The sequence below is a fragment of the Takifugu flavidus genome, chromosome 1, assembly GCF_003711565.1.
Source record: "Takifugu flavidus isolate HTHZ2018 chromosome 1, ASM371156v2, whole genome shotgun sequence".
NCBI classification, from domain to species: domain Eukaryota; kingdom Metazoa; phylum Chordata; class Actinopteri; order Tetraodontiformes; family Tetraodontidae; genus Takifugu; species Takifugu flavidus.
Window position 1 is genome coordinate 18,673,436 of NC_079520.1, and position 26,138 is coordinate 18,699,573.

Here is a 26,138-nt window from a genome sequence, read left to right on the forward strand (position 1 = left end):
AAACTGGTATCTATCAGATAAATATCATCTAAACCAGTCTAGTGCTGTCCCTTTAATCCCAATCACATGTTCCAGTCTCTCTAGGATGCTGTGATCAACTGTATCAAAAGCAGCACTGAGGTCCAGCAGAACCAGCATAGAAACCAGTCCATGATCTGAAGCTATGAGCAGATCATTAATAACTTTAATAAGTGCTGTTTCTGTGCTGTGGTGAGCTCTAAAGCCTGACTGAAACATCTCAAACAGGCTGTTTCTCTGCAGGTGCTGCAGTAACTGAGTCACCACCACCTTCTCAAGAATTTTAGCGATAAAAGCAAGATTGGATATCGGCCTATAGTTTGCTATCAGGGTCCAGTGATGGTTTTTAAGCAACGGCTTAATCACTGCCACCTTGTAGGACCAGGGTACATAACCTGTCACTAAAGAACCATTGATCTGGTCCAGGATAGAACTGCCTATCATTGGTAAAACATCCTTCAACAGGTGTGTTGGGATGGGATCTAAAAGACACGTGGTGGACTTGGATTTATGAATTAGCGAAGACGCCTCAGAAAAATATCGGGGTGAAGGAGATTAAGGGCTCATTGGAGGACCTGTATGTTCCCACAGTCAGCACATCTGGTGATGGCCCAGTTGTTGGGATGGCCTGGTAAGCTTTCTCTCTGATAGCTAGAACTTTATCATTGAAGAAGCTCATGAAGTCTTCACCACTAAGGGAAGAAGGGATACGTGGATCTAAAACACTGTGACTCTTGGTTAATTTGGCCTCAGTGCTAAAAAGAAACCTGAGGTTGTTCTTGTTTTCTTCAATTAAAGAAGAAAAATAAGCTGTTCTTGCCTTACAGAGGGCCTTTTTGTAAACGACATTTCTTTCTACATGATAGCTATCTATTTTACAGGAATGCCACTTACTTTCCAGTCTTCACACCTTCTATTTGAGGGTCCTGATATGTGAATTATACCAGGGGGCACACCTCCTCTGAGTTACTATTTTCTTTTTCAGGGGGGCAACAGAATCAAGCGTGATTCTCAGTGAGCCTGCTGCACCTTCAGCAATAGAGTCAACCTCAGCAGGGCTAAGATTATAACGATTGATCCCTGGAGAAGCACACAGTGGTCCTGGGATTAGCACAGGGATCACTTCCTTAAACTTAGCTACAGCATTATCTGAAAGACATCTGCTATAGTAAGACTGTGCTCTGAGGATAGAAGAATCCTTAATCATAAATGTAAAAGTGATCAAAGAATGATCTGACAGGAGTGGGTTCTGAAGGAACATTGACACATGTTCTACCTCAACACTGTAAATCAGAACTAGATCTAGGGTGTGGTTGAAGTTATGAGTTGGTTGGTTTATCTGCTGGAGGAAACTAACTGACTCAAGTAATGAAATGAAGCCATTTCTAAAGCTGTCATTTATAACGTCTACATGGATATTAAAGTCTCCAATGATAATGACTTTATCTGTTCTGAGGACCAAGTCAGATAAGAAATCAAAGAACTCAGGCAGGAACTCTGAATGTGGCCCAGCAGGGGGGCGATATACAACTACAAACAGAAGTGACTTTTCTGCCTTCCAGTTCAGAGGGGTGATGCCAAGAGTCAGGCTTTTAAAGTAGATTCATTTAAGCTAACATACTCCTCCTGAAGCCAGGTCTCAGTAAGACAAAATAAATCTATCGATCAACAGGGATTTACACAAAAGAGATCTAACATTTAATAGTCCACATTTAATTGTGATATTAGTTTCTCCAACTTGTGCTTTAGTATTCATTTTAATAAGATTATGGTGATTGACTTGCTCTGTGCTTGGTGAACTTTTAACCGTGGAACAGAGACTACCTCTATAGTGTTAAATATATTATTGTTGTTGGATGAGGGTTCTATGGAAGCAGCAGAGAGGTGTGTAAGACTACAACTCAGCATCCTGGTCCAGACCCTGGTTTGTCAGGTCACTTTGGGTCTAATAAAATTAGCCAAATTACTAGAAATGAGAGAGGCACCATCCCGTGTGGGATGGACATCGGCTCTCCTAATCAGACCAGGTTTTCCCCAGAAACTTCTCCAATTGTCTACAAAGGAAGACAGCTTTTCGGGGCACCACTCTGACAGCCAGCGGCGAAATGCGACTAAACATTTCATCGCTGGCCAGATTGGGGAGGGGACCAGAGAATGCCATGAAGTCCGATATCGTTTATGCGTAATTGCACACCGTCTCTATGTTAATTTTGGCGACCTCCGATTGACGAAGCTGGGTGTCGTTTGCTTCGACTTGAATAACTTGCACAGTTTAATAACTTGCACTTGCACAGTGCACCAACGAACTCTATTAAGAAGACAGGAAGTGATGCAATACGTTACCCAAGGGAAGGGGGCGAACATGGGCATAGTCTAGCATTAGCATAAAGACTTTGTTTAGAGTCAAAACATTAAAGAAACACCAAAGCCATTTTGAAAGATATACACGAATACATCAAAGACAAGATTAAAGCCAGTGTCACGAAAGAAAAAGGTATAGTCAACAAAGTTGCTCTGCTAAATATACAAATAAATTGTTCAACATTGGCTGTTGAGCTGTGGTACAAAGCAGAAATGGGCATCTCTTCCAATAAACGCAAGCATGAGGAATCCTCAAAATCAGGTGACTACACCATTAGAGAAGCCAAATCCACGTTTTTCATGCTGGTCTGATTCATTTAATACAAAAGTTTAAAGCAGACTGCTTTTACCTCACAATCAGAGAACAGCACCAGTCCATCCACCAGCGCAGGGGACCACGGTAGGGTGTTGAGCAAAAAGAGGAAGGTCAGCTCTGAGTGCAGGCGAACGGCAGCACACAGAACGGTTTGCAGCGAACCCTCTACTCGAGTGGGACTGAAGGAGGTGTATAACCCGGGCAGAAAACGAAAGGCCCAGTCACACCCAGAAGCTCTCAGGAAGAGGCAGAAGACTGGATCAGTGACGGTTCCCCTTGTGTCCCCTTTTCCTGAGCTGCAGCCATCTACCCTACCAAAGACCAAGCATGTCTTGGTGCCCATCAGCAGAGGTGAGCTTATTATGGAGGGTGTGTGCATGTGTGTTTGTGTGCACTACAGCTGTAGTAAATCTGTGTTTGCAGAAGAATATCAGAAAAAGTATGCAGAAGTTGACCAACTGGGAGAAGGAGGTTTTGGAACAGTTTATTCTGGTTATAGAAGGGACAATTTATTTCCAGTAAGTATTTTTATTTGAATCACACCAAACACACACATACACATAATCGTCACTGACACACTAACCCTTGACACATGATTCTTTCCTGCAGGTGGCAATCAAGCACATTGATAAAGAATTGGTCAAATACCAGTCAGTGGTAAGGCTAACTTTGATCCTACCATCGGCTGTTGAACTTAGTGTGGAGCTCTTCCTTTTTCATTGATGACCAGCAGTAAACTATAGACGAGCATGTTGTGTTCCTCTCTTCAGGTGATAAACAGTGAGCTCCACTGCGTCCCACTGGAGATGATGCTTATGGTGATGACAGCAGGGGACTCTGTAGGGGAAAATGCCATCATATCACCATTAGCATGGACCAGCCTGGATGATGAAGTCCTACTCATCATGGAGAGGCCAAAGAATTGCACGGTCCTGTTTGACTACATCGACCGGCAAATAGATGAAGGCCTGGCTAAGGTAATAACGCTGGCTCGTGATCGTGTTACAGTGGACCGCCTCCCACTGCTGCAGAGCTCGGTCTGATAATATCTTTGGATGTTCTTTAACTCTTCTTTCTGTCCATCAGGAATTCATGAGGCAGCTGGTGGAAGCTGCGATTCACATCCATAAGGCAGGCGTGTTCCACCGTGATCTCAAACCCGAGAACATACTAATCGAATACGATGAAGCTCGGCTCATTCCTCGAGTGCGCATCATCGACTTTGGTTGTGGCTGTTTTATGACGCCGGGATATCACGGCTACGTCGGTACGACTGAACTCATGCTGACGTCTGATTGGGAGATTTTCGGTGGACACTTTAATTCAAAACTGTTTTCTTTCCTCACAGGAACCTCTTGCTATCAGCCTCCAGAGTCTAACACCCAGGGAACTTATGAAGCTGGCCCGACCACCGTCTGGCAACTCGGCTGCATCCTCCTCCAACTAATGAGTAAAATGATTGACTTGTTCGCAACAGGGATGCAGCACTGCGAACATTTCCTCGCGTACACCATAATGGAGTTGGAAGTGTCTGAAGGTAAAAAGATGCTACTGCTTCTTTTCTTCATTAATATTTTGCAATTGTCTGAACTTGTAATTAATGAATGCAGCTTTTGTGCTAAAGGTCACTTTTCTCTCCGTCTGCCCTCCTCAGACTGTAAGAACTTTCTGAAGAGCTGTTTCCTATTCAACCCGGATCAGCGTATTACCCTGGAACAGATGAGGTGCCACCCATGGTTCAGTTCAAGTGTCCCGCCAGAAGCACACCCCTGAGGTTATTTAAGAGCCGATGTCCCTCTTTTTTACTGTAATTTTTAGGAAATGTGAACCTTACAATGATATGTAACCCTTTATCACTACTGTCTAAATATAAACACTATTATCCTACATGTCACAATTTTGGAGAAAATGACTGGTGTCTGGTCTCTACTTTGTTTTTAAGTAACTATTTTATTATACACCCAGCCCAGATGGGCCAACATGGGGACCATGCGGTGGACTTGGGGCTAGGTGTATGCTTTTAGAGGTCGCTAAATAAATGTACCCATGTTTTGGTGTCTAACTGCTGAAAAAACACCTGTCAGAACTCTAGCTGCAGCATTTTGGATCACCTGGAGGCTTCTTAAAGAGTTGTTTGGACACCCTGATATTAAAGAATTACAATAGTCCAGCCTGGAAGTAACAAATGCATGGACTAACTTTTCAGCATCATGCTGCGTCAGTAGTTTCCTGATCTTTGTGATGTTCCTCAGGTGAAAAAAGGCACTTCTAGAGACTAAATTAATGTGTGAGTTGAAGGATAGATTTTGGTCAAAAGGTACTCCAAGATTCCTCACAGAGAGACTAGGTGCTAGGGAGATACCATCTAGAGTGATCATGTGATCTAATCTTTCCCTGAGAGGTTCAGGACCAAACACCATGACCTCAGTTTTCCCTAAATTAAGAAGGAAATTTGAAGACATCCAGGACTTCATGTCTTTAAGACAGGTCTGAAGCTTCACTAACTTTTCTGTCTCCTCTGGTTTCATGGATAAATAAAGCTGAGTGTCATCAGCATAACAATGAAAACAGGGATTTACACGACTCTATGTTAATTTTGGCGACCTCCAACTGACGAAGCTGGGTGTCGTTTGCTCCGACGTGAATAATAACTTTACTGAATTTACGTTTACTTCTCGCCAGCAGCTTTAGATTGGCTTCTATGTCGCCCGCTCTGACCCCGGAATGCACTTAACTGTGGTCGCTGGAGTCGGCTTCACGTAGCGCAAAACAGAGTCGCCAATTACCAGGGTCGGTTTCTCAGCGGGTGTGTCGCCAATTGGGGAAAAACGATTAGCCACGGAAAGCTTCACGGGAAGCAGGTCGTGGTGCACCGTGGGCCTTTGGTTTGGGCTACGCTTGGGCTAGCCGGCTGCTGCCGGGGGAACGCTAGCTGTAGCTATGCTAGGCAGCTCCGCAGCAGCTAGCTTCTCCTGGCTACCTGACACAACTCCAGCTAACTCCAAGCTGCGGAACAGTGTCTCAAGCTCGCTAAGTCTCGCACTTTCTGCACCTCTTCCCTTCACTAAAGGAGGCAGAGGAGCAACTAAACATTTCACACGCTGAACAGACAAAGACACCGGGTGAGACAGACGGTGAGGCCATGCTAATGCTAATAATCGCCAGAGTCCTGTATTTGTTTAATATGGATTATTTCTCCCTGTTGTTATCGAGTGACATGTGGTCATCCCCAGACTGGAATGCCGTTTCATACACAGAACGCAAAGATGGAGGCAAAGGAAGTGAATCTACACTGCCCCTGGTGGTGGACTGCAGTGAGGATGTAAGCCTCATTTCCTTTGTCGGGGTTGAATGCATCACTCGCATCGTTCACTGGCTACAGTTGTTTTTTGTGTCAGCAAAGCGGAGAGGCTGGTTTTCCTTATTTCTTTGACCAAAAACAGTCAATCTCAACAACAAATGTTACCTCGCACCCTTATTGCATCAGAGGAAGTGTGTGTGTGATCCTTTACTCTGATGACAGTGTTATAAAACTGAATTCTGGGCTTCAGGAAGATTCAACTGGAATTCCTTTACTTTTTCGAAGACATTTCAGTTTTATATATTGGCAACTGCTATGGGACTTTGAGAAGACCTCCAGGAAACCTGCCGGCAACTCTGGGAAGACAGGAATTCTCTCACTCTCTGAGAGCATTCATCGACATGTTGCAGAACTGGTTGTGTCTCCGTCCCTGTGACGGTCCAGCCGCAGTTGTCGTTTTTCATCCGAGACCTGCATGCTGGCAGCGTGCCTGCCATCCACTCGCATCACTCTTCCCGCCTCTCCTCCTCCTCGCACTTGTCCTCCTCTATGTGATCCGCCCAATCGGTGCAGTGACGCGTCACACGCCAGCCCTGTCCCTCTTTGATGACATCATCGCTGCCTCTTGCGTTTGTATTTACGACCACAAGTGGAAACAACAGCTTTGAGCGTTTGGGTGCTCCGACTGGCCTCTTGTCTATTGGTCAGCTGCAGCGCAGGAAGTGTCACTAACCACGGTTCATCCACAGCAGGCAACAGCGACACGAACTGCAGCTGGAGCTTTTCCTCCTTGTCAGGGTCTGACTTAAGCCTTCAAGCAAGTTCAGACACTTGGCTGAAACAACCAGACTGGTTGGGAGAAAAGAGGAAGAGCTGTGTGTGCGAGTCAGCACGGAAAGTTTCACTTTTGCGTCACAGCTTAATCCTCATGGAACTTTTTTGGAGTGTGTCACGGGGGCAAAGCGTGGAAAAAGACCCCCCTCCCCCCACCCCCCGCTGTGATCATTGGCCACCGATGACGGTGTGTAACGAGGAAAGAAGGCCTTAATAATCACCCTTGAAGGCTGTGTTCCCACCCACAATCGTATAACACACACACATACACACACCGGAATCCTGGCATGACGGAACATTTTTGAGCAACTGTGTGTCATCTGTGACACAAACGATAACTTACCACAAAAACTTTCAAACGAATAAAATTCCGAGGCCATAACGTGGGCAGCTAGTGTTAATCATTTAAAAGAGGGAAATGGAAATGATCAGAAGTGTTTTGTCTGGTATTGAACTTCTTATCCATGATAGCAACATTTAAATAATGTTAATTCTTTGTGACATTAGACACCATAGTTAAAGAATCTATTAACAGTACGAAGAATCTAAGCGTTCCGCTGCTGCGGCTGCCTCTGAGGCCTAGCGGAGGCCCATCCAGTGGCTGTCCTGCATGTCGTTGGTTATGCAACAGAACGCAGCCGTGGCTGGAATGTTCCAGCATTGAGTGTTTCAGTATGTGGATCGTTTGTAACGTCAGCAGTAGTCGATTACACACTGCTGCTCAGGAGGCCGAGGCGGACTCGGACTCTCGGCGTGTCAAGATGTCCACCGACAAACTGAATCGGATGTAACGGATTCGCTTGGAAACCATAAGTAAATAAAATGTGCGGTGCTGGGTGGGAACGTGGCTCCTTAAACCCTCTCTGGTGGTACCAGCTGGTGATGTAACACAGGTGTTTATTCAGTTACAGCGAGATGATTGTTTAAAGCTATGTGAGAACATTTGGTCACTGAATAATGAAAGTCTTGACCCTTCAGTGACGAGGGAATGGTACAGTATATCCTTTCTCATGTGACTAATACTCGGACAGATGGCGCGCACGCACACACACACACACACACACACACACACACACACACACACACACACACAACACACACACACACACTGCTGTTATTCAATAGCATACAGGTTAAACACACACAAACACAAGTGAACAAGTGATGTCAGATGCATGAGGGGCTTTAAGAGAGGAAGTGACGTTTGTGCGACGTGCAGAACAGATAAAAGAAAGGAGGAAAGAGTGGAAGGGTAGAATTATGGTCTGGCGGTGCAGGAGCGCTGACGTCAGCCTCGGAAAATAAAGACATATAATCCTCAGGCTGCCCCTTTAATGCGGAAACACCGCCACCGAGTGGCAGGATGGCAGAACAACAGTGACTTTATTTAATGTGTTTCTTTTTAATGTATGAACCAGATTTTGTTTGCCTGCACTGTTTACCTTAAATAAAGCAGGCCGTAAAAAGAAATTGGAAATGAAAGCAGGTGACATGAGTTTAATGATTTGACCTGTGTGCCCATGTAATTAGAGTCACATATGTGGGTCAGACATCATCTGCTGTCGGCCTGAACTGGCTCCAGGCTCTATTGATCCAAACATATGTACGTATTTCGTGTGACCTTTGAACTTTGTGGAACCCACACATTCAGGGACACTGTGAGAAACACTTGGACCAGCTTCTTCCAAGATTCTATGAATTTACCCACAGCTGAGTTCACATTACACCAAATTTTATTGACACAGAAAGGCATACAGTACTTATATACATCTTGTTTGAGTATTTACAAAATAAAGCTCCCATGGATGTTACACATGTATAAAAATATGCATTACATCTATATAAATATGTACACAATGTGCAAAACATATGGCACACACACAATAAGAGGTGTGGCATGGGTCTTCTGATGAGGGTGGACAAATGTGCACTGATGGAAATCCTCAGATCGGACTTTTCTAGTGATTCTAAACGAATGCGTGATGATGGCGGCTGATAAGAGCCCCAAAACACCCACCATGGTCAACCTCCACCACTGAGACAAGCGCCGTTCAGAGAGTAGAACTGGAATAAAAGCTCTTCCTCTGATAAACCAGAGGCGAGAGCTGACATACAGTACAGTAGAGCAGCCACAAAGGCTCCCAGCGCCTGGGTCAGGCCCGTCTGAGACCACAGGTATCACGTTTGTGGCAGGTGAAAGGTTCATCTTTGTCTGATATGACAAATAAAAGTTTTACAGAAATTACACAAGCATGAAAAAAAAAAAACGTTTTAATGCCTTTACCTTAATGGTTCAACTTAAAAAAAAATAGTGATAAATACAAAAAAGTGAGAACAAACAAAATTCAATCACATGTTCCTCTGCCATTGTGGCAGCGACATAACAAATTTAATATCCTTAAAGCCGACACACAGTAGAAAAAAAACCTCGCATGGATCCAAAAGTGACTCTTGTTTTTCTTCCTATTTTACAGTGAGCTGGGAAAACCATCGGCGCTCCGGACACAACATAATAAAGTGGAGACGTCTCACAGTGAAGCTCAAACAGGAGATTGGTGTTTAAGCCTGAAGCAGTTCTATGCAGTATTTGGAGCAACTCTTCCCGATGTTAGAGACGTGGACACGTGTAGCTGAGGAGCGTTGCATGTCTGAGACTGCGTTGATGTAAAGGGCTTTGCTGATAATGCGGATGGCAACAGTATATCACAAAAAAAGACTGTTTATTTTTTTTTTTAAATGATTCCTTGAACGAAGCCACACACAGACACACACGCTCATTTATGTAGGCATTGGATAAAGCCATTAAAATAGTCTGGTAGTGCCAACCAGGAAGATTGTTACCATTCCTAACGAATATAAACTATTTAAACACCATTACTGGAGCAGTAAGAGAGGCTCGATATGATGCAATCATTAAAATAATATGTGGATCACCCCTCAGAGGTCGTCATTGCATTTTGGACCGTCGACCATCAACGGTCATCGGGGGCCTTCACCAAAATGTCAGCTGCATGGTGCGATTTGGGAAACAAAGGTGAGCAAATGTGAGGAGCTCCTCCAGATTAAAATGTTTACATAGTCATGCACACACTGACAGTATAGGTGTACATGCAACAGACAGGAAGACAACTCCACGCGTACAGCATGCGTCTCCATCGCCTGCGGGCGCAGCCGTGGAAACACTGACGGCTGACCTGAGCAGAGCAGTAAGACTGGATTTAGCCACTTGATGACTAGTGATAGAGTAATTATCCATCCTCTCTCTCTCACACACACACTCACGCACGCACACACACACACCAGACAAAGTGCAGAGATCCTGCAGGACAGTTAGATATAAAGCTCCTCCTCAGACATCATTAAATAACACAATAATGTGTGTTTTTTTGTTTCATAGATGGATATTTGTTCCCTTTTTCACTGATTCCCATCAGTTTACTATCAGAAGAAAATAAAAAGCTGCCGGCTCTGTGAGTGAAGTCCCATTTTTGGATCTTTACATTCAAAATGAGATACAGCGATGATAGCGGCGGTATCTCTGCAGCCTTCTGGCCTGATAACATTTGATGTGCTTCAAATTGTCAGTCTCCTTCCATTTGCACGCTTCACATTTCTTAGAGAAAGAGGTGCGTGGTCAGATGGCTCCACCTCTCTTAGTGCATAGCTCTGGTGGGGATGGAGGAGCTCGCTCCTCTCGTCATCTGCTGAATACTTCAGTTACTGATTTGTCAGTTCTGTGATTGGTCGGAAGAGAACAGTCGAATCTGATATGCTGGATCAGATTAGCCAACAATCCTGGGCTCTACAGCAGAGACGTAGACAACGGTGCGCCGGGTCGCCACTGCTGTAACATTCTTAGGAAACAGCTGGGATTAAGATTTAACTTGTACTAATAGATTTACAGTTAGAAGATTTAGAGTATGGCACAGTGTGCTATACTGATGTTGCCGGGGTTACACAGGGAACAGATGTGATATCGGTCCCCAAACGGTGTCAGAGTTAAAACGAGTATTTACAAACAGTCTGCGCTCCCAGAATTCACTTGGCTCTCTCGCATCGTCATTGCAATTGTTGCCACTGGAGAACTTTGTTTAAAAATGTGTTTATCATTAAAAGAAGGATGATGCGTTGCCTTGGCGATGACGTCAAATCTGTGCAAACTTCTGCTTGAGATTTTGCATCGATCAGGACTTCTGTACAGCTGCCTCCACTAGCCGAGTGGGAATATGACAGATGGTGCGGATGTTTTGGTCATATGGCTGAAACGCGCCCTGTTTTCTCCAGGTTCTTATGAATGAATGGGAAACCTTCATCTTCTTTGTGGCTGTCATCAGCTGTCTTTTGCTCTTCAGCTCATCCTTCCATCAGTCCCAGTGCAGCTGCAGGTCAGAGGAATCCAGGAAGTCTGCTGGGATGCTCAGAGGTGTGAGCGCGCCGGTGGAGCCTGGTGGCATGGTGAGGTCCAGCCACTCCATGTTGTCCAGGCCGGTGTCAGACAGACCGATGTTGAGCGAGGAGGGAGGGGAGGAGTCACAGAAGGACAGGTCGGATGTGTCCATGGGCGAGTAAGGCTGCTGCTCCATCAGCTGGGCCTGCAGCTCGTCTATCAGGCCCCGCGTGCGTGGGTCGGACTCGTGTAGCGCGTTGGCCAGCGTGCCCTCCAGGAAGGCCTCCAGCTGGTTGTCTGTGGCCAGTAAAGAGAGGCTTGGAAGGCCGTGGTCTGTAACGGGGTGCACGTTGGGGGAAGGGGCCACCTGGATCTGCGGTGGTGGTCTGGACAGAACAGTGTTGACAGGCAGGGTGGTGATATTTGCTGTGACTGGGAGGGTCTTACTGAGAGACAGTGAAGGGTCCTGCTGGACAAATGGTGTGATCTCTGTAGAAGGAGGATATTTAGAAACACAATTAGATGATCTTCCATCACAGCTCCCCGATCTGGTCAGTACTACCACAGAAATCATCTTTTAAATATTATCTAAAATCCCACTCCACTATGATAGGCCAGCGGAAGGACACAGTGCCCGGCAGCGAACGTCCTGGAAGTATAATTACCTAATGTGGTAATCTGAGTATTCAGTTACATAATGTGGCACACACTCGGGGCAGCAGCAGTGCCTCTCTCAGCGCTAAAGTGAATGTGGACACGTCAGATAAAGACGATGTGTTTGAGATAAACTCTCATTCCTGCAGTGAAACTAAACTCTTCCAACTTCTTGTTTGCATTGCAATGATGAGCAACATAAGAGAAATAACCACAACTTCCTTTCTTTCCCGCTTCCCTACCTCCACTCTCTATTAGAATGTCGAATAAGTCATCCATCTGCTGACTGGTTGCCGTGGGAACCTAAAAATGAGAGCGTAGATAAAGAATTCAATTGAGGCTAAATCATTTTTCAGGGCAGATTAGACTGATGATGGTCTGTTATAACCTGGGAAATGTTGTTGATGTGCATGTTGCGACTCTGTTTAATGGCGTCCTCGTAGCGAGGGGGCTCTCTGGCCTTCAGTGGCTGGGTGGTGAGGGAGGAGGGTTGCAGGATGAAGGTTGCTTGAGGAGACGGGGACTGGAAGAAAAAGAAACAATGGTGACGATTAGAACACTGAAGAATACTAGTTAGCAAAATAACAGATTTCTCTGTTAAACCTTATTGAAGGGTCCGTTGGAGAAGTGATGGTTGGGGGAAGCCCGGGGAGGGACGCTGTTCTCCGGAGAGCTCCTCAGGAAACACTGAGGATTCACCTCTTGTCCAGTCTTTTTCTCTAATCCAGTGCTGTTACTGCACACGGTCACCGTCTGCCAACACAAATAGAAAGAACACTGCATCTGAAAGCAAGTGTATAGTTTTTTTAAATGATAACAACTAGTGAGGCGACGCAAGAGGCCGACACATGGGACGGTGGTTGCAAGGCAGCATGGCACAAAATTCTTAAAGACATGAATGAAATCTTCTCATTACTTTGACTGTTATTGTTTTTTTTTAAAACACAAGACGTCTCAGAGTCGTACAACATGTGACCGACCTGGAGAAGTTGGCTGGGATTCGTCAGCTGCTGACTGGGAGCTGTCTCCATCTTAGATGTCGGTAGCAAAGGGACCGGGGCCTGGACCAGCCCTGGACTAGAGACGGCAGCTTGGAGAACAGGCTGAGGTGAAGGGAAATGATTTTAGAAGATAATGAGACTAGATGGTACCCGTGTTGATTGCTTTCAGCCTCACCTGCAGGCTGAGGGAGGTGCTCGGCAGCTGGATGCTGTTGGGTAAAGAGACTGGGAGGAGGATCTGAGTCCCAGCCTGGCCTGTGGTGGTCAACAGAGTCTGAGATTTACCAGACGTTGTTAACAAGGTCTGAGGCTGACTCAGCACCTGTGGGACTCTGCCAGTGTGGCTGATAAAGAACTGCTGTACACTGGGGGTTGGAGGATGGGTCTTGGTCTGGAGCTTTGGACTTTTCTGTGACTGGGGACATAACTGTGGGCTGGTGGTTACTTGGGGCTGGATCTGGGTAATGAGTTGGGCTTGGGATTGGAGCTGCAGTGGCTTGCCACAGGAAACTGTAACATCCTCCATCTTGACCACTGTTGGCAAAGAAGAGAGTGCCTGGGTGCTCAGGATGGAGTTGGGGAGTGAAGCAGGAGAGGGTGGACTGTTGGACGCAGCTACACCCTCCATTTTCAGAATGTTAGCGTTATGGAGAGCTGGAACAGGGTTAATGGCCGGTACAGGGCTGAGTTTGGGCGATACCGAGTCAGTGGCCCTCTTTTCCACCTCCAGTTGCATCTTGAGAGCCTCCACCAACTTCTGCTCCTGCTCCAACTTCCTCATCAACTCTTCTATCTGCCGCTCCTTCTCATGGAGCCGCCGGTCTTTTTCTTCTGGTACGTGGGAAGATGCGACTGGCCAGGACTGCTGGACAATTCCTCCAGAATTCACTACTTGGGGAGAATCAGAAATGCCAACATCCTGTTGGATACTTGAGGGGTCCGCAGGGATGGGCGAGACAGGTGGGGTAGGATTCAGGCTCTCTGGAGCCACTTGCTGGACTGGAAGGACTATAGCAGGTGTGGAAATGCTATTGGTGATCTCCATGGGTACGGAGATGGTGGTGGTGGTCGTGGCAACAGGGACAGAGATGGGAGTTGGAGCAGGACTGTCCTGGAAAGGCTTCAGCCTTTCAATCAGATCAGTCTTTGTTCCTGACACAGGGAGGCCACGCAACTTCAGCTCCAGCTTTAGCTCAGCAACCTACACAAAAAGTCAGATTTGAAAAGTCACATTTCTGAGTCTTGTCTAAATTGTTAAAGCTATAACTTTACTTTCTAAAGTCAGAATGTTGGGTTTTCTTGATACCTTCATCTCCTCCAGGTTGGCAGGCAATATTCCTGGTTTGCGGTTAGAGAGCGAGGTGTTTGGGCGAGCTGGAGATGGAGCCACAGGAAGAGGTGGTGGGGGCGGTGCGGCAGGCAGAGACACCATGATGGAGGTCGGCAGGCTGTTGGAGCTACTCTGACCTTCTGGTCTACAGAGAGAGAAAAGGTTGTTACACCAGAAAACCCTAACATGACTTTAGTAAATCAGGGAAGGAGAAAAAAGGAGGTGTAAGAAAGAGAAAGACAGGAAACAGAGTGAACAGAGAGCCCATCTTGGGTCAAACTCTCTTATTCCACTTATTAAAGCCACGAATGCAGTTATAAATTGGAAACTGCCTCGTGGACTTTTAAGACCTTTTTACATTATATGTGGAGGAGAAACAACAGAAGTGAAGCTGGGCGATATTGGCCGTGCATACTTGAGAGGTGCTGGTAGAATCGTCTGATAGTTGTAATGCTGCTGCTGCTGGCTGAGGATCTGCAGCTGGAGGAAGAGCTGCTGCTGCTGCAGGAGCCGAGCATACGAAGAGTCCATGGGGGCTTCACTTGTCTCGTGCTTCTGGTCCGGCGGAACGTACTGGTGATACTTGAGCTTCTTCACTCTGGGTTTGGGCTCTTTGCCTTTCTTGCTGCGGCTCTTCTCTGAAGGAGTCTTCTGTTGACTTTGCTGTTCAAGGAGGAGCACACATTCATGCCATAGGACATTAGCGACAGCTTCAATTACTCTTTTAGAGGGAAAGAAAAGAAAAGCTCCTACTTTCACCAGAGTTGGGCCCGGTTTGGAAGATGCAGTGGTGATAGGAGTGACAGCTGGCTGAAAGACAGACTGATCATTTGTACAGATCACTGCTGTTGCCTGGGGAGCAGCTGGAAAGACCTGAATCAGACAAAATAAGCAAAACAATACCTGAGTAAATCACGCTACACTTATACAGTCAGTCAACACTGGTGATAATCTAAATTTTATCATTTGCAGCTGATTTAATCGGTTGCTCAAGTGAAACAACTGTCATTCCTGTATACTTTCTTGTGTGGCTATTTAAAAAATGTGCATAAAGACCAACTTGTAGTCATAGCTGTATCGGACCTGCAGTATGCTGTTAGGTAGTGCTGGTGAAGCCTGGCCTGGAGAGGGCATCTCTAGCATTTTGTTCTCTCCTGGAGAGAGAACAGAGCTCTGAGACTCCTGGCTGGCTGGCTGCTCTGGAGAGAGGGCATCACTGCTGTCTTCATCCAGGACCTTAGGATAGTTGACCTGACCCACTGAAGTACAACAGCAGAAAACAGGCGTTCAGCACTGAGCAGCACATCGCTCTTCTCTTCCAAAAGCAGCATATCACCACCACAGATTACCACCTATGATGGCCTGCTTCAGGGTGGAATCCACAGGTATGATGTTCTTCTCCACCAGCTCCATGGGCCCGGGTCTTTGGGCGATCTTCTCGTTCAGGTTGTCAGCCAATCGGGCTCGCTTTAGTTTCATTTGGGTCGCTTGCAGCGACGGCTCTGCTCCGGTCTCTGAGGACACATCCGGTTGTTTCCGAGGAAATATTTGTAACGTAATTCATTAATTACAATAATTAGTCATGTTAAACAGAAAGCTGAAGAAAATATTTGCTTTTTTTACTGTCACACAATAGCTCTTTGTAGCCAGATCAGGACAATACCTTGCAGGATGTGCATCCTGACCAGCTCTGCTCTCTCAGGACGACTGCGAATCTTGTGCTTGAGAAAATTCTCCGTCTGCAGAGAAACACACGAGCATGAAGGGGAAGCGCTTTCCTATTCTCCTCAACACTAAAGGAGCATTCTAGAAATTCTATCGCTTATTTTTTAAAACTGGATGCGTTACCCTGGCCCTCTCCAAACTCCGAATCTGCCCGTGGAATGCCGCTGGGCTCTTCAGCGCTGCAACACACAGCATTTTCATTGGGTTTGTAACTCATGTGATTTTCAAACAGGACCTGCTACGTTACCTCAAACTTAAAGATTAAAGTTTATTACATCTATTACGATTGGGAACTGTTGTTTTGATGTGATAAATATTTGGTGGCGGCCCTTACGTGGCATGATGCCCTGGTCCACCAGCTGCTCCCGGGTCCGCCTCTGCTGAAGCCTCAGCTGTAGCACTGAAAACAGAAGGGAAATTAAATGTTTAAGGTCTTTGACGAGGCCACTGCAGAACCTTCATTTAGTATAATTTCAGCCATTCAGAGGTGGACTAGTTTGTGCACTTGCTTTTGAGATCACAAACGGACTGATTTTTTGGCAGAGAGCAAAATTCCATCAATGAGACTGAGCTGTCCACCTGCTGAAGCAGCAAAAGAGCTTCAGACCCTCAACCGCCAGGCTGTTTTACACCAGATGCACATCTTCCACTTTTGTCTCAGGCCTACTGAACATTATCAGACAGTAATATTTACATTCAACAGGTCTGTCAGTAATCAAGTCAGGGGGAGTTACCTTTGCATACAAAATGTAAAGGTGGATTATGTCTTTATTTGTGTTGTTTGTGTCCAAAATTGAAATTTGATGTTCTGAACTTTAGTGGGCAAACACAAGGAGAAAACCTTTTACACTAAAAATGAGCAGCAAATGTTTGTCTATACTCATGCCCTGTAGTCTGCCTTTACTACTCATGACTGAGTTTACTTTCGTCACGGGGACAAAAGGTCAGAGGTCCAAATTCTGCACGTTTGCGCTCAGACTGCTGTCTGTTGTTAGACTACAGCTCACAGCAACACGCAAGACAGGTCACAATTTAAAAACAAGTTTCTGAGTTGGAGGAAGGCCAGAATATTAACCTTCAGTGACTAAAGCTATCATATGTCTGAAACGTCCTCTCTGCGCTGGAAAATGATAGAAACTGTCATGTATCTGGACTGATGGACTGAACCACAACATTCCTCCACTGCATTTCCTCTCACTGACTTTCTGAAAATTAGGTTAAAATCTGCAGTCCTCTTTAGCAGGAACCAGTCCACTGCTGCTGACTGGCTTCAGTGAGGATTATTTCTCCCACAAATGGACATTACCTACCTGTTTTAACCAATAGAAGGGAGGCCTCCAAAGCTTGTCTTCTATTACAATATATCTATTCATTTATGATAAGTGAATGCTTCATTTTATTATCAAAATTATTTTATTATATCTAATTTACAACCATAAGCAAGAGCTCAGCCATGACAAAGCCAATCCTCCAAGGTATTATATTGCTAGTGTCAAGGAAGCAGCTTTCAATACCAAGAAGGAAGAACAACCTAACACAAAATGTCCTCTTTCTTATTCCTCTCTCAATGTTTCTGGGATTTTTAAATAAAATCCAGACACCTCTCTCTTTCATTCAGTTTTCCAGCAGCGATATATAATAACAACCTGGACTTTGCTCGTTCCTTCAAATGGCTGAAAAACAGCCACAGGGCAGAGTCAGCATTAACTAAGGATAAGAGGCAATGTGAAAACACAAGCTGCGCACTAGCAACAAAGCTGTGCATAAAATATATACTATGTATAACTATATACATAATTGCTTACAGAAAACATGTAATAATAATGTGTAAAATAAGATCTCTTTCTTTCAAAATCTATGAATCCTTCCCTCACAGTAAATAAGGGAGGAAGGTCTGTGATGGGGACATGTTGTATTGATTCAAGGTTATTTCTCAAGCCTTCCAGGCAACAGCCTTGGGAATTCCTCCGGGAATTGGTGCTAACCCTGATAAACACGTGTTGACCTGTGACCTGGGCAGACAGAGGAGAGTGTGAGTGATATGACTAAGCTGCTTATAGAAAGGAAGGCACGCACACACTGGACTAGTCAGCAGGTCAGTGACGGGGTAGAAACGCTGCATCATTCACAATCAATCAAAGAAAAACATCATTCCCGAAGAGCTTCTGTGCTACACAGTTGATGTGTCAGACCATTAGACTCATCACCATTTGGACAGACAAAAAAGAAGGACCTACTCCACGAGATGCAAAGGATGGAAAATATAAGTGTTCTTCCTAGAGAAGAAATGATAAAAGTCAGTAAGATATGTCGGTACTACAGATATCAACATTCCACGCCCACATTTTCCCCCACAGTGAAGCTATTTGCTGCTCTCCTGAACTTCAGCACAGACACTGATCCAAAGTGTTGAATCCAGTTTGGCACAGCTCTGGCCAACCTCTTTGACAGTGTCAAACCGTAGTTTTCTGGTGATCAATGGTGCAGTGTCAATGCTACTCTGATCTCCTCACACTATCAGAGCCATGAGTTGGGCTTGGGAAAGGTAGACGTCATTTTAAGTTATTCCAAAAGTCTGTTAAATATGTTCCCATCCAAGTTTCTGAGTCATGCTGAACTGTGTGAGGAGTAGGATAAGCCAAAGAGCAGGGCAGAAGCCATGTGTACGTCTACAAGCTCAGCACGTCCACATTCTTACCGTTTTTGCGTTCATTGAGCGGAGGCAGACTCTGCGTGGGCTGCAGAGACAGCTCCTCCATGTCATGGGTCATTGCTTCACTCTGGGGGCTCGGCAACAGCAGGCTCAATATCTCGCAATCGCCCTCGGCTCCTAGCAGCCCCTGAGAGGCTTGTGGCTCCATTGTGCCTTGGAGCAGGGGGGTAAAACTGAGCAGGGTCCCTTTGGGGGTATTAACTGTCCCTTTGGTTCAGTCTCACTGCTACCTGTGTGGATGCGAGAGAAAAGAAAGTTTAAAACAGAATCAGCAAGAAAACCCAATCCACCACAGGATATTTTTTCTACATCCATGACATCACTAATCCAAAATAACACTCAACAGCTCGTTGGTATGGTTTCATCTCACTGCTCAAATGCTTAGGGCAGCATTACATTACTGCCATCTGGAAAACCTCAGTTGTAGCCCAAATTATTCATTAAACAAGATGGTTTGGCCATTACCCCGAACATAGTGGGGATGGAAAATATTCACACCCTCTTAAATTTTTCACTAGTTCTTATGGTGAAGTCTCATGCCAGAATAAAATATAAAAATCCCTTATCAATCTACACTGAGTAGCTTACGAGAACAGCCCACAAATGTCACACGAACAAAAGTATTCCGACTCTTTGCCGTCCCACTCAGCCCATGCTATCTCCAGAAGCCAGTGGCTAGATAGGCTAGCAGTGACAGAGAAGGCATAGCTATATTTAATCGTATGTTGTTCACTGCTCCCGAGGCTTTCAGCCCGTCTGAATGGCTACATCGGATCAGGCGATACTTTGCATTCTGTACAATTTGTAAGATCGGCTGTAATTCCCATCAATGATGTCATTGTCATTTACATAGACTGATAATGACTTGTTTTTTTAGCCTTCTCAGCTCATGTTAAAATGTAAACACAAACAAAGCAAAATAGACACTTGGCATTAATTTAGCAGATGCAGTTTTTATGTATTTATGTTGTTTATGTTTTGAGTTCTGTTGCTATGTGATGACAATAAAGGTTTTTTTAATATTGAATATGATGGATACAAACAAATGTAAAAGTAATTTACTTAAAGTCCTTTAATTACTGTAAGTTAACTTGTTGCGCATGTCATTTCTGTTTTAAGTTATTTTGGCTTGGTACTGAAGTTATATCCAGCCAGTGATGAATATTTATATTTTTATTATTTTTCTGTTTTAAAATGTAATTATTCTTTCTTATCATGTTACGTTGCTATGGACCCTGCGGTAGAGTCTTAAATAAAGAATTGAATGATTGTGTGAAAGCCCTCTATATCACCTTGTCAAACATTGGGAAAAAAACACTTAAGAATACTTGTTTTTGACACTACATACCAACACTAAACATTACACAAGCGCATACAGTAAATATCAGTTTATTTAAACTCACTGACCAGTGATCAGCGCCAAAATTCCTGATTGTGTAAAGCCCACGTCTCCCGACTGATTTGCTACTAGAAAAGTTAAAGTTCAACATATTTGAGGTTCCCTCAGAAATGTAGAACAAACTAACAAAAAAAGTAACAGTTCTATTTACAGCTATAATAAATACTATATATTTTAATCATGCTATATGTATAAACTGACTGACAAATCTTATATTGAAATGTTTGTTGAAAAAAATTAACAAGGAAACAAAGGACAGAAAGACACACAGACAGACAGCTAGCCCCAGTTTGTGCAGGAGTATTCTGAGAAAAGTCAAGCTTCCTAATCCATAATATGATGTTGCTGTGGCAATTTCAGACACAGAAAACAGAAACATTTCAGGGAGTAAAACAAACAGTTTTGTATCCATGACTTCCCAGCAGCCTCATAACCAACAGATGATGGACTGCGCCGTCTTCACATGTGCAATTTATCGCTCTCTAGCGCCCACATGTATTCACTCCAGAACCCAGGCGCTCTTTACCAAGTGGCCTGATGTGTTGCTTTTGGCCCACAGCCACCCTGTTTACCCAGCTTTATTTCTCACAGGAGGCCGTGACTGTCCCGACAGAATTGGAAATTTCTAATCCCGACAGTATTAGAACATGTGAACTCACAAATGTCTGATGTTACTAAAACTAAAAGGTCTCATTTCAATTCCCAACAACATCATGACAAAGTTAGAAATAAAACAAGGATCTTTGTTGAAGATGCCTTTGAAAGATGGAGACGGCTGAAAGCAAAAAAGAGTTTGAAGACCGACAGCAAAGAGGCTGATTTTCAACTGGACAGTTAAGATTCAGTCAGGCCTTGCTAACCCAAATCTAATGAATGAAATGAGGGACATTTCAAATATTCTCTACAGACAACATTATGAACACTTGTTCCTATTACATTAGCATGCATGTGGGTGGGTCATCAAATCAACTAGGTAATGAATATTTTGAGAAACAAAAACGGGGACTCGTCACTGCTAACATTAGCAATTATTATTATCAGAGATGTTTTTCTGGCATAACACGAGACACTGTGATAAAGTACCATCAATGGCACGGCCATTATGGTAATATGAAACATAATTACAACAGTCATCCGTCAAACATAATTAAAACAGGCTAATTCACTATGTTAATTTACTAGGTGACAGGCTGGGTCTATGCAGAGGGAGAAATGGTGATGTTGTTTGTGTTGTTTACAGCCGATGACTGTGGGAGGAGATTGGAAAACACCGAGTCGTACTTGGTTATGGATTTAAACTAGACTGTCAATCCTGTTCTACATCTTTGTTTAATTCTATTTTAATCTGCAAAAAAGAAACCCATCAGCCATTATTAAATTCCATAAAAAATATCAGAGAAAGTCAGTTAAAACAAACAATAAATAACATTCCAGCTGCTTAAATACCAGACAAAAAGCCCGCCTGACTCTCACCTCGAGTAGCAGAGGACAGCAAAAGGAAGGATGAGAAATATCCAGGCTGATCCAGACTTTGAACAGTTAAGCCATGTAGTCCAACCTGACAAAAGCAAAAAAAAGCTTAAGTTAAAATAAGAAATCCAAAATGCAAATCCAGAAATACCAACACAAGTCGGAGTTAGTGGCATTTATTAACCTTTCAGTCCTGCATTTATCTCTAAAAGAAGCATTTAAAAATTCAAATTCAAAGTAAATCAAACACAATGCAAAATGACAGATTATAATCAGATTAGTTGTATCAGAACAGCACACTGTAGGCAGATCCAAGCATGACATTTCATAATAAAATGATCAAAATAAATATTGGACTCCTCAGGAATTCTGCTTCTCATGGACACAAGCGCTGATTTGAACAGCGAAAACACGTCAAAAATGTAAAACGGAATGTGCAGCGTTGGCCAGCTGCTCCGACACTGTAGCTTTTGGAGCAAAATGTAAAGAATCCTGCAATAAAGTAAATGAAAGCGTTCTGGGGATAATTGGCCAGGATCTTCGATGGATCGCTGCCTCCCTCCACAAAAAACAAACTGAGAGGCTGTGAAGCAAAACCCCCCGAGGGAGGGGAACATTACAGTATCTTACAGTGGACCTCCACCTGCCCCTGAAAAAGGTTACGCACATCAGCAGGAGGGTTGCTAAAATTTACAGTATCACCACAGAGCCGTAAATAAGACAAATCAAATTCCGTGATGCAATAAGATCAATTAAATACAAAACAAAGCAGATAAAGTGTAAATAGTGAGGTGTCAGCACTTTTTAGGCTGTTTGTGTGTCCAGTGGCCACAGAGGAAAGGGACTGACATTTTAAGACTGCATGGTTGACAAAGCATCCTGGGACAAAAAGCCGAGCAGCTGGACACCATAGAATCCAACTGCAGAGACAGATGGCACGTGTTAGGTGTTGCTCTGCCCTGAAATGTTGCTTTAAAGACCCGGGGCAGCGGGCGCCATGTGTCTCATGCAAGTGATGGCCGCTCCAGAGTGAGAGGAGGGATTAAACGCAGAGGGCGAGGGACACAGAGCAGACATCTGCTACTGTAACGGCTACTCTGCTATTTAAAGCGTTTGCCACCGAGGCGTCATGTGACCGGTCAGAAATGCCTAATGAGCAACAATTTGGGCACTTTTACAGTGCTCATCAGTACATGTGGTGTCATTTTGTATTGCGCTTCTCTGCCACTTTGCAGGGATCAACTTTAGAGTGTTCCACCAGAAAAAATATCAACCATTAGAGCCAAAATGTTTTGTATGAATAAATTATGAGAGTAGATAAAAACACTGAGTGATGTTGAGCATATCTTGTGTTAGGGCTGGGACACACTGGACTAGTGATCCATCAGAAGGCTCCACTGGCTTTTGGCGTGTCCTGAGCTGCCTAGAGTTGGAATTTATTCATCTGTTTTCCAGGATTGAAATCAGACCAGAGGAAGAGACATCAGCTGCATGTGGAGTCAACAGGGCATGGATGCGTTTTTACTGGTTCTGATGAGGATAACGCGGTCAAGATTTGCAAAATATGTGCCTTAAATATCCTGAAAGGGAGAAAAAAGACCTACAGGTAAGGTTTTCTTAAACCTAATCTCAGTCTTACCCTCGGGTCACATGACTTATAGACAGTATTATGAGCGTTTTCTTTGTCATAGAGACAGATAAATCATAATGTGATGAACTTTGGATGTTGTTTCCTACTCTAACTGACCAATGGCAGCATTATTAAACTAGCAGCAATTAGCTAAGTTAAAGACCAACAACAGCAATCTGAATTATTAAGGAAGCATAAAGAAAAATGAAGCTAAAGTAATTACAGGCTCCCCAGGAGATGACAGCAGGCATTGTAAATGACTTGTACATCACAGTATTCCATTATTTGCTGCTGACAGCAGGCAACACATCACATCAGAGTCTGACTTGTTGGTTTTGTTATTCGTCTTTTTAACTGCAGGAAGTCGGATCACTAAATCACGGAGGAGTGGCACTGTTGTTTGAACAAAAGAGAACATTTTGTTTATAGGATATAGGAGACACACTCATAAAAAGGTGCAAAGTGCATTCTGCCAGGGAAAGAAAATCCTTCTACCCTCCACTTAAAGATCAGATCCCAGCCAAGTCACCACTTAGATCCCAATTCTTAAACATCAAGTAACTTGATCCGTACCTTCCTGGTAACCGTATGATTAACTGGCATTTTGTTCCAAGAAGAATTAAAAACCTCTTAATGATACGATTGATCAAACACACACACACACAATTACATGAACAGATAACAGAAACCTGCAGCCTCCGTCTAAACGAAAAATGGTCGAGCAGGTCTGGTTTCTGTTAGAGGACATAAAAATACCACCAGCAAAAGAACACAGAGTGAAACAATTACAATCCTAAAAGGTCAACACCGAAAAACTTAAAGTCTGTGGCTAAAATTAGAACACATCTGCTCGTTGCCATCTGGAAATGGGAAAACTTTAATTTGATCTGTGCAATATATTACTGCAGGCACAATCCTGGCATGTATGACAAAAGAGGTCTTAACTGCAACTGTGCATACGTGATGAAGGGAGAGAAGACAACAATATGTGTTTGTGCAGCACTTCAACAAAATAAATAACTTAAATCACCATTTTATTTAAGCAATGGACATAACAGATGACTCAGCATGCTGCTGGATGGGCAGCCATTAGCCTATAATCTTGGTGATACAAACTAGATTAAACACTGAGGTCCCAAATGGTGCTGACGTGATCATTTTATTAGGGATGCTAAACCGTGATGCACATGGAAACACGCGCAGCACTATGAAACGCTACAGTTGGTGCGTGGTTATCTGATCCTTAAATAGCCCACATCTCCAACAGAATGCCTTAAATTATCCAGAGATTTGCACAAAATGATGTCATCTGTGGATATTATTTCCTGTTCTGTTCCCACAGTAACATATGCGGTGCGGTTCCTTCCTGGCTGCTTTGAAGATTTCGTTCTTAAATGGTACAAAATGTTCACACACACACACACGCACACACACACACACACACACACACAATAAAGCAAGGGACCGTCTGACAGTTTAAGAAAAAAGAATGCATTGCATTCATTCACCGTCATCAGACTCAAATTTACCACATTAAGTCGAATGTTTATCTTCCTTTCTCTGTCTTCTCGAGTTTCTGTCTGTGTATTTTATTCATTTAGCTTTTTTAACTGACTAGACAACTTTTACCAACTCCCAAATCCTTTAGTCAACCATGTCCGACGAGGAACGGGTGTGTTTTCCTGACGTCATGCATGTCTTCCGCCAGTCCTCTTAAACCCTGACCACAGTGTTTAAGTTACAATACTAACACTTCACGCCTCTGAGGACCGGGCTGGTGAATAGTGAGGCCACCGCGTCCTTCCTGTCTGCATGACTCACGCAGACTTGTTAGCATTTGCGGTAGCACCGCGTCAATTACCTCACGTTGATCGGACAGGACACAAAAGCGCAGCAGCATCGTGCTGCTGCACGTGATTCCAGTTTACATGACTGGAATAATAATATTTGCAACTGGGACATTATCACCTTGATGCGTTCCACTGAAACGCCCCCCTTAAAGTATTTGGTTAAATTAAGCACATCATGCACATCCTTTTAAAACATTGATAGAACGCAATGCAGCGACTGTAGGATCAGCCTTTCCTGGCTGGATGACATGTCTGCCAGCGTTTGCCCAGCCACTGTTGTTACATTCTCGGAGATGGGTGTGGGATAAGCTAATGTTAGCTAGTTACTTTAAATCTGACAGGTGACTGAGTCGCTCAAAGTGCCATTCATGAAGCCAATGCGGCGTTAGCGAGGACGCATTTCTGAGGACTAAAACTCCACCCCTGAACCTGTTACAATTTACAGACAATTCTTCGACTTCTATGCTTCACTGCGGAGTCTTACCAGGTCTCTTCAGCTGTCTGCAACACACGAATCCTCAAAAACAACCTCCACTGCTCCGCTAGCATCAGACAGCAAATGCTACATGCTAAAAACAACACAGCGCCGTCCTGGCCAGCCTTCTTACCTAACTGGGGCGCCGGAGGCTGTCGGAGGTCTGCCTTACACCAGGGTGCCCATTATTGTCAGCCGAGAGATATACTGTCATTTAAGATTTCCTCTTGCTGGAGACTGAAGTTTATTTCGCCGAGTAAAATGGCTGCGACTGGTGTGTTCGCAGAGTGACGTAATGACGCTGCCGGACAGGAAGCGGCGGGGGCGTGGCTCCGGGGTTTGGATCCGTCCGGTCCACTGGTCAGTTCCTGGTCCTCACTGGTCCGCTCCTCCACACCAGAGGCGCCACTCGATCCACTGCCCTCCGTGTACCAACGAAATGAGCCACTTTCATCCTTCACTCCCTTGTTCTTGCATGGGATTTATGACGTTACATAACGCCTCAACAATGACCGCATCCTGAGACGTTTCCATCAGTAAAAATAAAACATAAACCAAAAAAAGAACACATTAATGTTTAAAAAGCTATTCAAGCATGCGCCTGATAACCACGCTTTTTTTTTTTTTTAAATCATTTAATTTTTCGGAACGTTCAGCATGTCAACTCGATTTTA

General features: G+C 44.3%; 2 protein-coding genes and 1 long non-coding RNA gene across 6 annotated transcripts; 2 read left to right on the forward strand and 1 right to left on the reverse strand.

The window, feature by feature from the left end:
- Positions 1–1,017: 1,017 nt before the first annotated feature.
- Positions 1,018–4,607, forward strand: LOC130536851 (serine/threonine-protein kinase pim-2-like). 2 transcript variants are annotated; one of them, XM_057053071.1, is made up of 8 exons: positions 1,018–2,641; positions 2,741–3,046; positions 3,119–3,213; positions 3,305–3,352; positions 3,466–3,672; positions 3,782–3,962; positions 4,044–4,232; positions 4,350–4,607. In XM_057053071.1, the coding sequence occupies exons 1-8, from the start codon at positions 2,593–2,595 to the stop codon at positions 4,466–4,468; spliced, it is 1,194 nt and encodes a 397-aa protein (XP_056909051.1). In that variant the 5' UTR covers positions 1,018–2,592; the 3' UTR covers positions 4,469–4,607. The 2 variants fall into 2 exon arrangements, with proteins under 2 accessions (XP_056909051.1, XP_056909040.1); XM_057053060.1 differs by having other exon boundaries at positions 2,741–3,213.
- Positions 4,608–8,545: 3,938 nt separating this feature from the next.
- Positions 8,546–25,792, reverse strand: mrtfba (myocardin related transcription factor Ba). 3 transcript variants are annotated; one of them, XM_057033505.1, is made up of 17 exons: positions 25,598–25,792; positions 21,513–21,597; positions 18,626–18,870; positions 16,262–16,327; positions 16,051–16,106; positions 15,866–15,941; positions 15,552–15,716; positions 15,286–15,461; positions 14,956–15,075; positions 14,618–14,865; positions 14,179–14,347; positions 13,048–14,073; positions 12,852–12,974; positions 12,475–12,624; positions 12,260–12,394; positions 12,114–12,174; positions 8,546–11,706 (listed from the first exon to the last, which is right to left on the reverse strand). In XM_057033505.1, the coding sequence occupies exons 3-17, from the start codon at positions 18,786–18,788 to the stop codon at positions 11,195–11,197; spliced, it is 3,246 nt and encodes a 1,081-aa protein (XP_056889485.1). In that variant the 5' UTR covers positions 18,789–18,870; positions 21,513–21,597; positions 25,598–25,792; the 3' UTR covers positions 8,546–11,194. The 3 variants fall into 3 exon arrangements, with proteins under 3 accessions (XP_056889485.1, XP_056889504.1, XP_056889494.1); XM_057033524.1 differs by having other exon boundaries at positions 15,555–15,716; positions 25,598–25,789; XM_057033514.1 differs by lacking the exon at positions 25,598–25,792 and adding an exon at positions 25,474–25,590.
- On the forward strand, positions 22,873–26,085 carry LOC130526131 (uncharacterized). Its single transcript, XR_008950661.1, has 3 exons — positions 22,873–23,115; positions 24,482–24,536; positions 25,751–26,085. It is a non-coding gene; the product is annotated as an uncharacterized LOC130526131 (long non-coding RNA).
- Positions 26,086–26,138: the final 53 nt, after the last annotated feature.